Source organism: Xiphias gladius, chromosome 10 (genome assembly GCF_016859285.1).
Source record: "Xiphias gladius isolate SHS-SW01 ecotype Sanya breed wild chromosome 10, ASM1685928v1, whole genome shotgun sequence".
Classification (NCBI taxonomy): domain Eukaryota; kingdom Metazoa; phylum Chordata; class Actinopteri; order Istiophoriformes; family Xiphiidae; genus Xiphias; species Xiphias gladius.
In genome coordinates, this window is record NC_053409.1 from 15637955 (window position 1) to 15654079 (window position 16125).

The following is a 16125-nucleotide window of genomic DNA, read 5'->3' on the forward strand; positions in this document are numbered from 1 at the left end:
TCACCCCCCGAGACCCACACCCAAAAATAGACTGTAGTCTGACACATGCAAATATATCACTACCATGCGCATGCATGCACACTGTATGTACATGCATTGTGTGTGCACATAAAACACACACACACACACACACACACACACACACACACACACACACACACACACACACACACACACGCACACACACGATCACACTCACTTTAAGTCTCACTTTTCACATCTTCTATCACGCCATCTTTAGTCCCTGGTGTGTTTCATTCGCTCCACTCTGCGCCGAGGTTGTCTAACTTTATCTTCCAATAGATATGAGTTACAAAATCAAACACATTAGTGTGAAGTGGGACAGATGTGTCCACCAGAGCAGTTCAGCTTTTCATATACTTACAGTTCTCTATCGCTGCTACACTGCTAATGCATTGCTAAGAGGGAAAGTTTGGAAAATTTTTGTGCTAATACTATATATACTGTATGTCTCCAAATTTTCTGCCTACACCCCAATACAATACAATGAATTTTAATTTCCCGGATATAATGTCCTAGTTACAGGATAATCCATCGAAAACACTATGGATTGTTTTGCTTGGAACTACTTCCCACCAAAGAACTAGTCCCATTGAAATACACCCTATGAAATCTGCTGAAAAGAGTGTACTGGGGATTATCTATAGTAACAGGGGCTCTGTTACTGGGGGAAAAGGGGTGTTGATGTTAAATAGGACTAGAAATCAAAACTCAACGCTTTTTTGGTCCTGACCAAAATGTGTCTGTAGTACAGAGTTTTGAAAACTATCATGTCGCATCCTCTGTCCTCATTATTCGTATAGGTGCACAGCTAAGCAGTACGCTAAACACACTTCCAATAGATGATAAAAACAGCAGTTGGCTGTTGATTTTAAAGGAAACAATTGTAAAACTGAAAAATGCTATTCGAAAACAAATTCAATGATAGTCCATTCACAAGAGGAGACCATAGGTGTTGTATATATATATGTCTTTGCTTTAAATAATGAAACTGCAAAAAGGATTCCAATCTATGTTTAAGTCACCCATAAAATATATTTTATGACTTGTACTACTAGCATGATACAACATATCACATATTTTGTCGAAATACAAACTGTTAGCACTCGGGAGTCTGTAACAACATCCTTTTAATATCAGCTTAAGATGTTTCAAACAAACTTATGGCCAAAGTACCTCAATATCAGATGACGTTAGATTCTGCCTAACTTTTACAGGTATATGAGTTTGAATATAGCAAGAAACCCCCTCCTCCATATGCATCTCTGTCTTCTCTAAAAAATATTATATCCATGTATCATCAGTGATGTATCCTCCAATGTAGAATCTAAATGAGACAATTTGTGTACATTTTTCAATAACAGTACATCTGCTACTTCAGTTAATTTTTTCCTGATACTACATGTGTTTATATGGGCAATTTTAGGACCTTTCTCAGGCAGTTTATGTGACATTTACCTAAGATTTATGTTTTCCTTTTTGTTTCTTTTTGATAAACTCAATATCAGAGTAACACCAATTACAGTTAATAACTGCCTTTAAACATATACACATACATACACTCATATACATAAATTCACAAATAATTTGTTATACTGACACTCTGCCTTGATTTTAATCCTAAATAAGCTGAACTCTTTTTCAAGTTCTTGTTTCTTCTTTAATTTAGTGACTCTAAAGTTGTTGTAAAGTAAGCTTAAATTAAATATTCTTTAAAGTCGTATTCTTTAATTTGTAGCCTAACAAAATTCTTTCTCAGGTGTCACCACTGAAAAACAACCTACCTACATGTAATGTACCATTTTCAATTACAACACAATAAAATACCGCTAACGTTTTTTTTTTTTTTTTTTTTAGATTAAGTCTGTGGTGAACAGTTGTCTATTTACACATCCAGGCCACCCAACGAATGCTAGTCATATTAGCTTACTTTTCGGTTTCTCCGTTTTCTCTTTAGCTACTAAATGTTCAACTATGTTAACCAGCTAGTCACTAATTTCATCTGTGTCATTTGATAAAGGTATTGTACACAGGTAGTGTAGTAGTTTATCAGAAATTTGTTCCTGAAAACAGCTGTCTGCTGCTGCATGAAAAGAGCGGCGAGGAACTGCAGAATCAACTCATAATTCCCTGTGGTTTCATCAGTTCGAGCATATTATCAGTATTTTGCAGTAACTTAAAAATGTTTGGTTTTCTTTTGCCTGTAAGATAAAAACAATTTGCTCGGTGTTGCATTAAGCCTGCAGCTGGTGCTTGCTTGATTGCACTGGTTATGGATTGAGGAGAGTTCAGTCTGACAGCAGCAGGAGCAGCAACGAAAGCTTTGCTCTGTGCTGATTAGGCCTGATATACACTGGGCACTATGAGGGACGATTTATAATGGCTTCTCCGACCTTTCTCTTGACAAGCACAGAAACCACTTTGCCTCGTTACTTTGCCCACACACACACACACACACACACACACACACACACACACACACACACACACACACACACACACACACACACACCTCTGTCTCTAACTCCCTCACTCCTTGTACACACTCGTTTTCTGTGGGAGCTTTAGACAATGAATCATGTCTGAATTAGAAGACACACTGGCTGCAGCTGTGTTCACCCTATGCAACAGTGTTAATCGTAATGTTGATCATTCGTCAGGCCACAATGAAAACCACTCTGAGCCAGTTAATCAGGGCTATTAGCAACTCAGCATTTTTCAGGTTAAATCTGATATGACAATACAGATTCAGTCCAGTTTGGGTTACCGCTGGAGGGTGGCCGAAAGTTTTTTATTTTGGTTTGGATTATTAACAACATTTTCTGAACAAATTTATAAAATACTTGATATATCAGACTTTGTTGGTGATAGAGCAATCAGTTCATGGACTTATTTCCATCACTGCCCCTGCTGTTTACAGTCTACCAACCTTATCAAGCTGGACACAGGCATTCGATGTCGGACATTAATAAATATTAGATAATATGAACTAAAAAAATTGGAAATAGAAAATCGGATCATTTATATGAACAATCAATGAAAATTTTGTTCAGGAGGAAAATAAAATGAAAGTTGTATTCAGTGTGAAGTTTTTCTAAAGAATACCAAATGGTAGGTTTTTTTTAGATTTATAAAGATATTTCTCACACAACAGGAAAGGCATGCTGATGTATAGTTTATTATGAAAAATTATTTTTCTCCGGCAAGTTTTGATTTTCATTAATGCTGAATGGTAAATTGTGGACAATAAGGTAGGAAGAACAAGTCCATTAATTTAAAATCCTTCAATTTGCTTTTGTAAAATAGCTAAAAAAAGTAGTGTTAACGACCACAAACATTTTACCTTTTTGAGACATTTAGCATTAAAGAAAAAGTTTGCTATTAGCCTCATCTTAAATGCTGCATTTGTCTGTAATAATGATGCAATGATAAACAATGCCCATTATTATATTCCAAATAAGAGACTGATGAATTGAGCTCTATGCGAGATCATTCAAATCATTAAGTGTAGTGCTAAAGCCCTGTTAATCACGAGAATTCATTTTAACTAGTGAATGAATAATAAACCCAATCATTTCAATCAGAGAGGTGGGCGGATCTGACCAGGCCTCAGCTGAACTTCTTGAAGAAACAGTGAGCACTTTTAAAGCGTCTCTCCATTTTACTTAAAAGCTGGTCATGGGAACAAAATACTGCAGATAAAAGAGAAGAGTGTGCCACTAGGTTTTACTTTCTTTTCACTAATACAGAAGAAAGGAAAAGGCTTTCATAGCCTGCTAAGAGCTTCTTATAAATATGGGAGCCCATGTCTCTCTCTCTCTCTCCATGCCTCCCTCCCTAAAAGAGCAGTGTCTGATTACAGAAACAGCCCATCCTTCTGCATCTAGGCCTTGGAGAACAGAAACAGAAGGTAATGTCAGTGTTGGGAGAGAGCCAAGAGCCCTAAGACACAAAAATGTAGGTTGCCATGTTCCTGTACTTCACTGATGATGTAGACGCTGAATTTAGAGATGTCAAGTTTTTCGCAGTAAGGAAAAATAATTATAATAAAAACAATAATTTTAGAATAAGTTACCGACTATGCGAATGTGCATGTGTGTCAGTGTGCGTGTGTGTGTGTGTGAGCAGAATCAAAAGCACCGCTACAAGCCAAAAACAACCTCACAGAGTCCCTGTTCGTGCTTTGAAAATATCAAAAGCAACCTGTTTATTTCATACCTCACCCCTCCCTGTTCTCATTTTTGAAAGTTTAAATAAATGTCAAAAATTCTATTTTTAGCCAAGCTCATTTAATTGAACCATATGGAGAACACTCTATTGACATGCTCTGACTGAATGGTGTGTGGGTGGCATTTCCACTTAAAAGCCCAAATGTGAATCGTAATGAAGTGAGGACGCAAAACGAAAGGGAGGGAAGGGGGCGGAATCCACCACCAGGAGCAATGGGTGTACAAACAGCAAACTCACAAAGCAGGACTGATTCATTTAAAGGGATTTTTTGCATGTGCCAGATTTAGCCTCTCTGCTTTGCATTTACATACATAGAGAAGATAAATAAAGAACGCTTCAGAGAGAGACGGAAGGGGAATATTAAAAGAACTGAGGGGAGGCAGCATAAAGTTAACATGCAAGTGATCAGAAGGAGAAGCGAAAACGTACGCAGATGATGAGGTGGGTAGCTTTTGTAGACATACAGTAGAAAGAGATGGATGGGTAGACTTGACAGAGATGACTTAAAATGACTTAAAAAGAGAGACAGAGAGAGAGATGTGAAGCATGCCAGCTGGAAGGATGGAGGGATGGTAGGGCAGCATAATTGGATTAGAGGGACAGAAAATTAAAAGCATTTTCTCTGTATTCTCCTCTGGCAAACAGGATCCAAGTATTCCGGCTCTGATGAGTCTGATAAAGCTGTGACAGAGAGACCCTACTCATCCTAGAAAGTCCTTAAAAGAATATATATAGTATGTGTGTGCATGGGCAGGCGTGAACTGGATTTGATGTTTGATGTCACAAACATGTCTGTTTGTGGGCTTCTGTGTGAGCCCTGTTGCCACATCTATTAGCATCTATATGCACAGGCACGTGGATTAAGCCAGAGTATGGCTCCCAATTCTGTGCATGTCTTATTGTTATTCCATGACAAATAAATAACAGCATCAGGTGTGCGTGTGTGTGTGTGTGTGTGTGTGTGTATGTAGGTGGCTGTGTGCCCTTAAAGGTTGAGCAATCAGCAAAGCAGCTTGAGACCGTGACTGGACTTCGACAGACAGGAGAAAAAGCTGTGGATGACATCATGCAAGTGGTGCTGGGCTTTGAATCTTGGATGCGCTGGCACACTCAGCTGGATGCCTCAAACGTACACATACTGACTCACCGACCCACAAACACACCACACATACACACGGCCAAAGTATGACCCAGAAAGTGAGTTCGCTCCATCTCACCCTGTGTACGTCCTCTTCGAACACAGCTTCATGGACGCTGCATGCAAAGAGTGCTGTGGGAAGGTCGCTCAGATCCATCATCTCCTCCACCATGCCGTCCTGATCATTCTCCCCAAACACCATGTCCTCCTCCTCCTCCTCGTCCTCCTCAGGATCGCTGCTGTAGGCCTCTGAGCCGTTGCTCCACACCTTGGAGCTCTCTCGTAGCATGTTGAAGCCTTTTAGTAGACTGCTGAAAGGGAGATGGGGACCACAAAGGCTGGAACTGGGGAGAGGTGAGGTTAACAGATTGGAAGTTGAGAGATAAGGTGAATATACCGGCTGAATGTTTGGAGAAAAGCGTGAAGATTACAGGGTTGCACGAAAAGCTTCAGTGATGATACTATACAGGCTGTGGGATAGATAAAAGAGAAAACCGGAGGGGGAAAAGAAGGACGATGAATGAAGGAGTGACAGCTAAAGATCACAAGAGGAAAAAATGAAGAACAGGAGCAAAGATGAGGCAAAACAATACTTGTAGGCCAGTTCTGCTGATTAAAATGTCCGGTCTTTTTTCATGATTCACTTATATCTGGCTGCTAGCTGGTGACTAGGAGAAAATCTACCACCTGCTCCCAGTCCAGTGTTTAGAGAACCAGCTTTCGCAGATACCAAGAGGTGCTGTATTTAATGTTTATACTGGCGCAAACAACACTATATACTGTATAAGCTTTACCTTCATTTTCAAAAAATATTGGTGCAACAAGCCTAAAAATTAATTCATAAAATTACAACAGTGAAAAATGCCAATCTCAGTTTCCCAGAGCCCAGGGTGACAAATTTAAATGTTTTTGTTCAACGAGTAGTCCCAAATCCAAATATATTAAGGTTACAACACAGAAGAATAAGAAAACCAAAAGTAACTCCTGAAAGGCTGGAAGCTGTGAATGTTGACATGATAAAGCAACTATGAAAATAATTGCTTATTCATTTTCCTTTGACCGACTTAATGATTAATCAGCTAAATGTTTGCGATCTAAGCATTATATGAGTTATACAAGGAAGCGAGGTGTGGGGAAACATTCAAACATGGATCATATACAGTAAAAGAAAATTGTTAGATGAAGCCAAGTCGAACCCTAATATATGAAAACTTCCACTCCCAGAGACTGTCTTCGGCAACATTGCTGGGGACAGAGTGCCATCTAGAGGTCCATATCCTCGAATGACGCTTATCGTCGATATTTAAATCACGGCAACATCTAAAAGTCAAGCGGGTGTCAAATATTTAGGAGAAATACGGTATGGGTATCGATTACAGACCAAAAACTGCATCCTCCTGTAATTTCATATCCGTACGGTGACGTACAAACAGAGCGCGCCAAGGCAGTGACGTCACGCCTACCGCATAAATGGCCATGGAGACTCGTGACATCAGAATTTGCATTGCGCGTACTCCAAGGAAACCGTTACGTTGAGGGCTCACGAGCGTTTATCGTGACGGCAACACACACACAATCTCCCTCTCGTGAGAACACTTGTTTCCATAGTTAAATGCTGATTTTGGGCTATAACGCGAAAGGATACTGGTACGAAAGTTACCACAGTCATGGCAGGGCTCGCCAGGATGAAGTTAGTGTTTTAATTTTCATTGCTAATCGATTCAATGAAGATATTCGTGTTTGTATTATTACTCACCTCACTACTGTCAGTGAAAGCGGCCCAAACAGCCCATTGCACGCGGACTAAAATCAGGATTTTTATTTGTGGGGGGGGGGCTTTGTTTAACAAGACAGACCGAGGCTGCTCTGATATTTCTGAGGCTGCTGTCAGACGCGTCGGTGTTTGTTATCACCGGATTATTGGACAGTATCTGACGCAGCCTACCCCGGCGTCTGGACCCGCAGGTGAGACCAATGAGACGCCGGCGGAGGCTCGTTGCGACCAATGAGGCTGCAGCGAGGGGGAGGATGCTCCGCTTCAAGATTGGTGGCGATCAAGCAGCAAACCGTGGTTTAATTTGATAGTCCAAGTCCAGGAGAGTCGACTGAGCCGGCCCGAGGATCAATTGACTGTCTCAAATGCTGTTGTAAAATTGGGTAGTAACACCTCTATACACATACATACATTTAATGTTTTTACGTGTCTTAGAGCTCAGTCCTCTGGATCTACCTGTTGCACAAAATAAGGTGCCTCTTCAATTTTGTGCAGTAGCTTAAAGTTTAATTTTAGTTCGTCAGTTTTAACATTCTTTGCAGTACTCGATTTTCAAGCAACATGGTGCAACAGATTTTCAGAAAGATCAGTCAGTGGGATATTTCACGCAACAAATGTCATACTGGATTACAGGATTATAACGAATCCACAGCTAAATTTTTGGCCCCAGAACACAGTCGAATACCTTCCATAGACTCCCCGATCACCAAGCCGTCAGTAAACCTAAATTTAGAGAGGCTTTACTTCTGGTGGAATGAGCCATTAAACGGTACGACTGTACTCTGGTTGCCACATTTATTGTTTGGTCTTTTTTTTTTTTTTTTTTTTTTTTTTTTTACCGAAGAAATAATTAGTAAAGCCGGAAAACCCAGGCCCTATGTGGTGGGAGACCACCAGGCTTTGGCTCATCTTTCACAGTGAGCTCTAAATCAGAGTCATTTTCAAAACTTTAGAAAAAACAAATATCTAGTGATTAACAAAATATTATCAGGACTTAAAGACAAATGAACATACTATATAATCTTCTGCTAGCATAACTGCAAATTTTCTGTTTAAAAAAAAAAAACAAGTAGTTTCTGCAAATTTTATATAAAATGTGACCAACCAAAAACACGAGGAATTACTCCAAATACAACAAAACTGGATTACATTAACTTTATATGACACAATATGATGATTGCATATAATTTACAATGGGAAAGTTTGACTTTAAAGCATGAGTGAATTGTTTTAAAAGCTGTTCTTGTGTCAATAGAAGCAGTATTAATAACAAAATAGATTTCAGTTGGTTTACACAGTGATGTTAATGTTGAGCATATATACACACACAGATTTCAGTGAACAACCAAAGGACAAATCATCAAAATAACCATGTGCTGAATGCTGGATCAAAGCCTATAGCTCTTGTGTAGCTCTCTGTTTTATTAACACTGTGTAAATGCAGCGCAGCATGTGGCGAAGATAAACCTGTAAGTATCCCATTTATGCAGCCACATGGATATTTCAATTATTGCAGCATCAATTTTCAGCTTGGGAAAAAACTGATGAGGTTACATTTGAAATACATTGTACCAGAAAGAAACACAGTAATTCAGCAACATTAACGACGTACTTTGATTTTTATTTCTAAATTTGTTTGTCATCAGGAATATTTTTAACTTCCAAAAACACAATTTAAAATTTACACCTCTGTAAGTAGACTACTTTTTTTCCCCATACTTACACATTTAACTAATTGTACTATATCAGTAATTTCATGAGGCATGTTTTTTCTCTTCCTTTCTTTTTGAGTCATCCAAAGCACCATCAATTTTCTTTTCAAAAGATTTGGATTTTTATTTTTTATTCAGACAGGCACTGACAGATTACAGTTGCCTTTGAATAACTCAACTGCCACAGCGATGAATCACACATCTACGTGGGTTATGTACCACCTTACAGTAAGTTATCCAGCTCACAGATACTTTTCAAGGCACATTAAAAGAAAACTTTTAAATTAATAAATACATTACAATAAATTAAAACAATTGCTGCCATTGTTTGGTCACATTAGAGAAAGTAATAATACAATGACATCCCATGAACAAAAGGCAGAAAACTGTGGATCGAAAACTGCTCATATAAGATGGTTATAGGCAGATATTTAAAGTCAAAATGTTAATTGGCAAGTATTCTGAAAAAGTCTGCAGCTAAATTATAAAACTGTTGGAATATGGAATTGAGTAACTTCACAATTCCAATGGAAGAACTGATTATTTTATTTTTTCGCTGTTTGCTCCCATTAATTAACAAATGAGACAAAACTGCTAACAGTCTTGGAAGTAAGTTCTTGTTGTACATGTCAAAGCTAACACAGAGTACAAGGCAGTAAGCTTCAAGTCAAAGCACCCTCTGTTGTCATATTTCTGAAGCCATGTTTGTGAATCCACTCAAACCTCCAGAAGGTTCAAGTTTCTTCCGTTCATTTTTGGAATTAACACAGTTGACATCTTCTCAAAAAAAGGAAAGCTTCTCGAGGTCACGTTTTGGTTCAGAGATTTCAAAAAGGAATGGATGTGGAGAAGAGTGCTAGGTGATAAGAGAACATCTAAAAAACATCCAGTGGACAACATCCTACTGAGATTGACTCTGGTCTTGTGCGTATGTGAAAACAACTGAACATACACATCTTGGTCTTTCAAGGTCCTTGAATGTTGTTTATAGTTGAATGGACTAAAGGGGGGGAAGAAAAAAAGAAAAAAAAAACCCACAAGAAATCTTTGGTTCTAATCTTTCTTCAGGTCAGGTAGGCTGCTGACTGGCTGCTGTTCCAGGTTGACTGGTAGAGTCACAGGAGCCACTCCATCGTTGTTGACCAGAGCCCCGTAGGAGTAAGAACCATTGAAGTCTGGCTGAACCACCAGGCCCTTGTCATGAATAGTTGGGACACCTGATGTTGGAAAGGACAGGTAGGGTAGGTTCTCAACCTAACTTCAAATGAACAACTGCAGGTTTAATATCTCATGGAAAATATTGTATGTTTTAGAGTCCATGTATTTTATTTTTGAAGGTACACTAGGTAGGTTTGGTGAGAGGTAACCTATTTAAAAGTTCGAGAGGTATTTACATCCACTGTCTTTTTTAGCCTTCAGACATGTTGAATTGCATGAATCTTCCCTGTTGCAGTCACCACTTTGTGATTTGGGTTCATAGGACAAAGGTACTTCTGCATAAAAATCTTTCTTTGTGTAGCTTTAAATCTAAAACAGATACCTGTACAATTATTAGAATTTAAGATAAGTTTATACAAACCATTAGTCATATCCATAGTGACATATGGCTCAAAGGTCTTGGTCTTTTTCCTGTTCTTGGTGATGAGAAAGACCCCCAGGAAACACAATGCAGACCTTTACAGAGCACAAAATCAGTTACAAATTTTATGGAAAAGGAGGTTAAAAAATTCAACAGCATTTTGAAATATTTTAATGTAAGTCATCACATGTTCCCAGCAGATGTCTGTTTTCTATGTTTACTGATGTTTGGCTGTAGCATTGCAAAAAATGTAATGGGCCTTTTCATAGCAGACATTTTTTTCATGGTAGGAAAAGCACAGGTTGTTACTAATAACAATAACAAAGTATCTGTTGTATTTCATTTGTCACAGTGAGTCATGACAGTGTGACACTGTGCCAGCATGCACAATACCAGGACACTGAGACTGAAGCAGCTAAACAGAATTCAGCCGTCATTCAGTTTTTTACAAACACCTGTGCTTTTCTTACTACGACATGTCAAAATGTCTAATGTGAAAAAGGCCAATGAAGGATGATCACTCACCCCAACAAAAACATGCAGATGTGAAGGACATCTTCATTCTTAAACTCTAAGTAAAACACAGCTCCTGAAAACCAGAAAAGAAAGAGATTAAAAAAAAAAAAAAAAGTCTTATAACTTCCACGCTGTGACTCTTAAGAGAGGCTTTTCATGCCTGGCAGCGAACTGCATTCACCAGTTATTCTACGTCCAAATGAAAACTGCCTGTCAAAATAGAAACTCAGCAGCAGTCTGGGCAACAACAAACCCAGATAAAGAAAGCCATAACTCACCAGCTACCACAGCAAAGAAAGTGGAGAGGATGTAGTTGACACTGGCAATCAGAGAAGAGTCATACAGCTTACAAGCTTGGGAGAGAAATCTAAGAAGACATTAACACATAAAAAAAATAGTAAACAATGACTATTTAAGAAAACTTATTTAAAGACCATGACCTAATTGTTTTCACCCATAGAATAAACAATAAAAACTTGAATAGCAAACCAATGTATGTATCTTTATTCTTTGTATATGTTATCACCTTCGGTTGACAACACTGTAGCCAAGTGTAGCCACCAAACATGCACTAACTACTCTCTTCCCTGTTTCAGTAAATACTTCCTCTTTGATCTTCCAGCATCTCACCTGGCTTGGAAGACCACTGAAGCCACCATGCACACAAACATGACACTGAAGATCGGGGAGTCAAGCTGCATGGTGCCCTCAGCGGTGAGTACTAACATGCCTGACACTGCCTTCACTGTGATGACCGTGACAGAGCCTGTACACAAACCCACCAAAAATACTGTTAAGCACGGAACAAACAAGGGTCTAAAAATTGTTTACGTGCCTTTTGAATGTTCAAAAAATGGCACGGCATTTCAATAAAGTATGGTAATAGCTTGAATTTAGAGACAGTACAAAATTGTCTGGCTTTAATGCTGCAGACTCACCCAGTAGAGCGACCATTAGCAGAATAATAACGAGGTAGTTAGCACTGTGTTGTTTATAGAAGTATAACAGCAGGCAGAACGTGATAATCTCCAGGAGCTGTCAATAAGGATAACAGCAACAATAAACACAAAATTAATTTCAAATAAACAAAACAGGAAGCACAGTAAGGTTCAATAATGGCACAATTAAGCTAATAGCCAGACACAAACATTTGTGATGAATGATAACACAGGTAAAGAAGGCTAGGAAGTTTGCTTTGTTCAGTGCAAGTTTTGGATCATGATTTGTGCCAAAAGGGGGGAGACCAGATACCAGAAATCAACAACAGAAACATGAAATACTGTAAAATACAGCATCCTTGCAGTAAAAAACAATTCAGAAAATCTAATACGCTTTGCTTTTGGTTAATACAGGCATAGCAGTTGATTTAACTCAATGGTCACATTTATGGCTCTGCAGTTGTCCAGTGTTTGTCTTTTTACTGTATGTCTTTATGTGTTTAGAGACTTTTAAAACTTGCTACATTAAATAGGGGAGTGGAATTGATATCCCCCCTAAGATGGCTCACTTGCGCAGGTGAATTTGTAATTGTGATTCAAAGTAGTCACTGTGTGAATGTCTGGTGGATCGATTACAACCTGCAATTATGCAAGGTGAAAAGACATGAATGCCAAACATAGGAAAGATTAACTTGGAAGGAGGAACAGCATTCACAAGTAGACCCTCGCCCACAGTAACTGAACGTCACAGGATGTTTTCAAACTACAGCCTCAAAAAAACCCACTGAGTTGAATGAACACCTCTGGCAGTCTCAGCAAATAATAAAACATGAGTCACCAAACCTGTACTGCCGGGTATATTGATGGAACATAAATGAGGGGTAAAATAGGTGTGGTAAAATTTGCATTTTGTAGGCCCAAAGGTGTAGAAGAATATTTCTAACAATACAATAACTGTCTAAGAGATTTTTTTCTTTCCCGTTTTCATTTATGTTCAGGACATACAGTATGTCTATATTTAATATCCTCTCTGGCAATGTCATGCATTGACACTGGGCTGCTACACCTTAATCAACTGTTTGGTTGGAAAGTAAGCACAATAGATCTTAAGATGGAAAACTAATGAGAAATATTTATAGAGCCTCATGCTTCTAAACTTTTTTTTCAGTGAATGAAAATATCTTACCAGATACAAGAGAACAGGCCATCCTACAATGTGCTTCACAATGTTCTCCGCTTTGAGTTTTTCATGAGAGTTTGGTCCAAACGCTACAAAGAGGTAGGTTCCTCCTATGGTTAGGACACAGCCCAGGAAGGACAGCCCGTAGCGCTCTGAAAGAAGATACAGTTTACAACTAATTGGAGGCATTCAGATGTGGAGAAGGAAATGTTTTAGGATATTATGTATAACAGGACACAGTAGAGGGAATTTCAGGTATCACAGTAAAACTCAAGATACAGTATTTCTTAGGGCACAAGAGAGAAAAAAGGAATTATATTTCCAATAAAATATGTCCCGCACATGGACAAACTCTTTGACTTTGTCATTTCAGTGATTAAAACAGCTGAGGCAGTGTGTACTCTGCCAAGTGCTGAAGAATTTGAATACAATGGCACGAATTACATGATATTTGCATGTGAGTGTCAGTGCCAATGACTGTATGGTCAGTAAAACTGCACATCTTCACACTTATGCTGATCTTACTTGCAAAGTCCTTTGGCTTAGATTTCTCGCGCAGAAAAAGAAGACCCAAAATTGAGCTTGCTGAAAACAAAAAGAAAAGCATAACACAATATGTTATACAGACTTTTCATTTAATTTGTTCCATGTATGAATTTGAAAGTGAAATTAGGAAATTTCAGTGAGTAGCTGCTTGTTTTTGCCAACGTGTCAATGATTGTAATGATAATTTATCTCCATCAGGATCATCAATAACATATTAGAGAATAGTATTAAAAATACTTACTCAAGATAGACACGGCATTAAGGGGTGCTACGAGAGCGAGGGGGGCAAAGGCATAAGAGACAAAGTTTGCTCCCTCCCCAAGACAGGTCAGTACAAAACCACACCACCAGGTTTTAGTGCGGTAGAAGGCACGCAGGTCCTTTGTTCCTGCTAACGTCACATGGCTGTATTTCTGCAAGTAGGCATGCAGGTAAGACACAGTAGTGACTGACATTAGGTAAAAAGAAAATCTACTGCAGCATACATAGCTTTAACAAAGCAAACATATAATTAGGCTTAAACCAACAAAACAAAGTAAAATGGTTTTCCTGTAGAGATATTGTAAATTAAAAAAAGGCAAAGAACAGAAGGGCAGCAGGAATAAAGAAATGACAGGTGATAACTGTATATTATTTCATCTACTGAAGGCTGATAACGATACTGTAATGGCAGCTTAACCCTAAAGGGTTATTCTAACCAGGTGACCCTCCAGCCATGTTTACACAGAGCACTGAAATATAAGTACATGATATACAGAAAGCAGAGAAACAAAACTACTCCATATAGGAGTCACAATAAGAGTACCTTTACTACAGCTAATACTATATTATCAAGATGCTTGGATGGCATAGCAGGAATTTTTATGTAGAAAGCAGCTCTGTACCTGAATACTTAGGGAGATGCTGACGAGCACATTTCCAAAAATAGCAAGTAAAGTCCCGATGAGATTGTCCTAAGGCAGAAAAAACATGTATTGAATTCAGTCAGGTTAAAAGAAATGTTTCGGTATTTGTTGTTTACCATCAGTCTAACCGGCATCTAGACTACTTTGCTTGCTTCCGAGTTTTGGTGTAATATGAATTTTTAGATGTGAAGAGACACAAAACACAGTTACATAAAACGTCTTTATAAAAGTTTCAACACCTGCTACGAGAAGAAAAAGTAAAACTATCGTACTAACAGACGATGAAAAAGTAAACTACTGTGTATGAGCCGAGTGTCTCACCGTGTAGGAGCCTCCGACGGCACTGCTGATATCCATCCCGTTCGCCTTCAGAGGCAATTTCTTAATTATCTGCCGTAGCCACACATTCAGACACCAGATATTTCATCTTGTCGATTTGACATTGTATAGCTATCGCTCATTTATTTGTGCTCGTCTGGCTCTACCGTGTGGGAGACACGACCATTTGGGACGAGAATCATTTCACTTCCTCATCGAATTTACTTGTTTTGGGCTGCGCTCTGACGCAATAACGCAAGTTACGCGTGAATCACGTGACCGTGAACAGTGAGGATTTATTTTAATTTAATTTAATTTAATTTAATTTAATTTTTTATTTTATTTTTATTGTATTTTATTTCTTTATTTACAAATGTGATAATTATCCCAGTAACAGGGACAGCCGATAGTGTGTGTTTCAGTTGTTATTTCTATGTGGTTAATTAACCGGATTGACTCTCGAACTGGCTCCTCAGTTCCACTGTCTTTTCGATCGTTTGCAGTAGTCTGGCTTTGTACTTTGCAGTACCACTTGAGGGCAGCAGGCTGTGCCATTGGGCTGTGTGTATTGATCGGTGTAATTGGTACTCAAGTCCCAGTAAATTCTTGGGACCCAAGTCGTGTGCCAGACGCCATTTCAAGCCTAGTTATTTTCAAAAGTCTTAAAAATAATGTCCATTACAACTCGACTACATGTTCATGAATTAGGTAACTCACAAGCTTTCGCATCACTTGAGCACATTCATCTCCAAAGCTGAATCTTTAACTGACTACAAGCTACCCCTCCTCCTGATCCTGACAAACACTGATGGTATGTTTTCTCCTCTCTTTGTGTCATTGCAGCCGTGAAGAAGGGACATAGTACTGTACGTCAGCAACTGTGTTTCTATAATAGGAGCTGTGGGGAAAAAAAACAAAGGTACGTCAATGAAGGGTGTGAGCTACTGATCCAAAGGACAGCAGAGATTTTTTTTTTTCATGTCTCAAAAACAGATAGAAATCATGTGAGCAACTGATGAGTCATTTTTTCAACATGAGATATTGTCAAGAAAATATACAAATCAGTGCGGTAGCTGTGGTAATACTATTTATACTGTGGATTCACAGAGTTTCCCACGTCTCTGCCTTTTAATGTACAAGATTGAACCTAAACTAAAGTTAGCAACTAAGAAAAACAAACATGTAGCTTTGTCCAGTCTAAGATGTTAACTTGATAACGTGAACTTGATATCAGACAATAAAATGACCCAAACTCTGAAATACCATTC

At 38.6% G+C, this 16125-nt stretch overlaps 2 protein-coding genes across 3 annotated transcripts in view; both read right to left on the reverse strand.

Moving 5' to 3' along the window:
* The window catches only part of rcan3 (regulator of calcineurin 3), a 42661-nt gene extending 35395 nt beyond the window's left edge, over nucleotides 1–7266 (reverse strand). The window contains exons 1-2 of one of the 2 annotated variants that reach the window (XM_040137542.1): nucleotides 7146–7266; nucleotides 5469–5733 (exon numbers count right to left, since the gene is read on the reverse strand). In XM_040137542.1, the coding sequence (XP_039993476.1) occupies nucleotides 5469–5678 (210 nt within the window). In that variant the 5' untranslated portion in view covers nucleotides 5679–5733; nucleotides 7146–7266. Of the gene's footprint in view, nucleotides 1–5468; nucleotides 5734–6585; nucleotides 6785–7145 lie in introns of those variants that run through there. The other variant, XM_040137541.1, reaches the window with a different exon arrangement.
* Nucleotides 7267–8763: 1497 nt separating this feature from the next.
* nipal3 (NIPA like domain containing 3) lies at nucleotides 8764–15118 on the reverse strand. The gene is made up of 11 exons (XM_040138218.1): nucleotides 14861–15118; nucleotides 14519–14587; nucleotides 13876–14047; nucleotides 13614–13673; nucleotides 13095–13240; nucleotides 11909–12005; nucleotides 11601–11736; nucleotides 11249–11337; nucleotides 10980–11043; nucleotides 10455–10549; nucleotides 8764–10092 (listed from the first exon to the last, which is right to left on the reverse strand). Exons 1-11 carry the CDS (start codon nucleotides 14894–14896, stop codon nucleotides 9929–9931), a joined length of 1128 nt encoding a protein of 375 aa, XP_039994152.1. The 5' UTR covers nucleotides 14897–15118; the 3' UTR covers nucleotides 8764–9928.
* Nucleotides 15119–16125: the final 1007 nt, after the last annotated feature.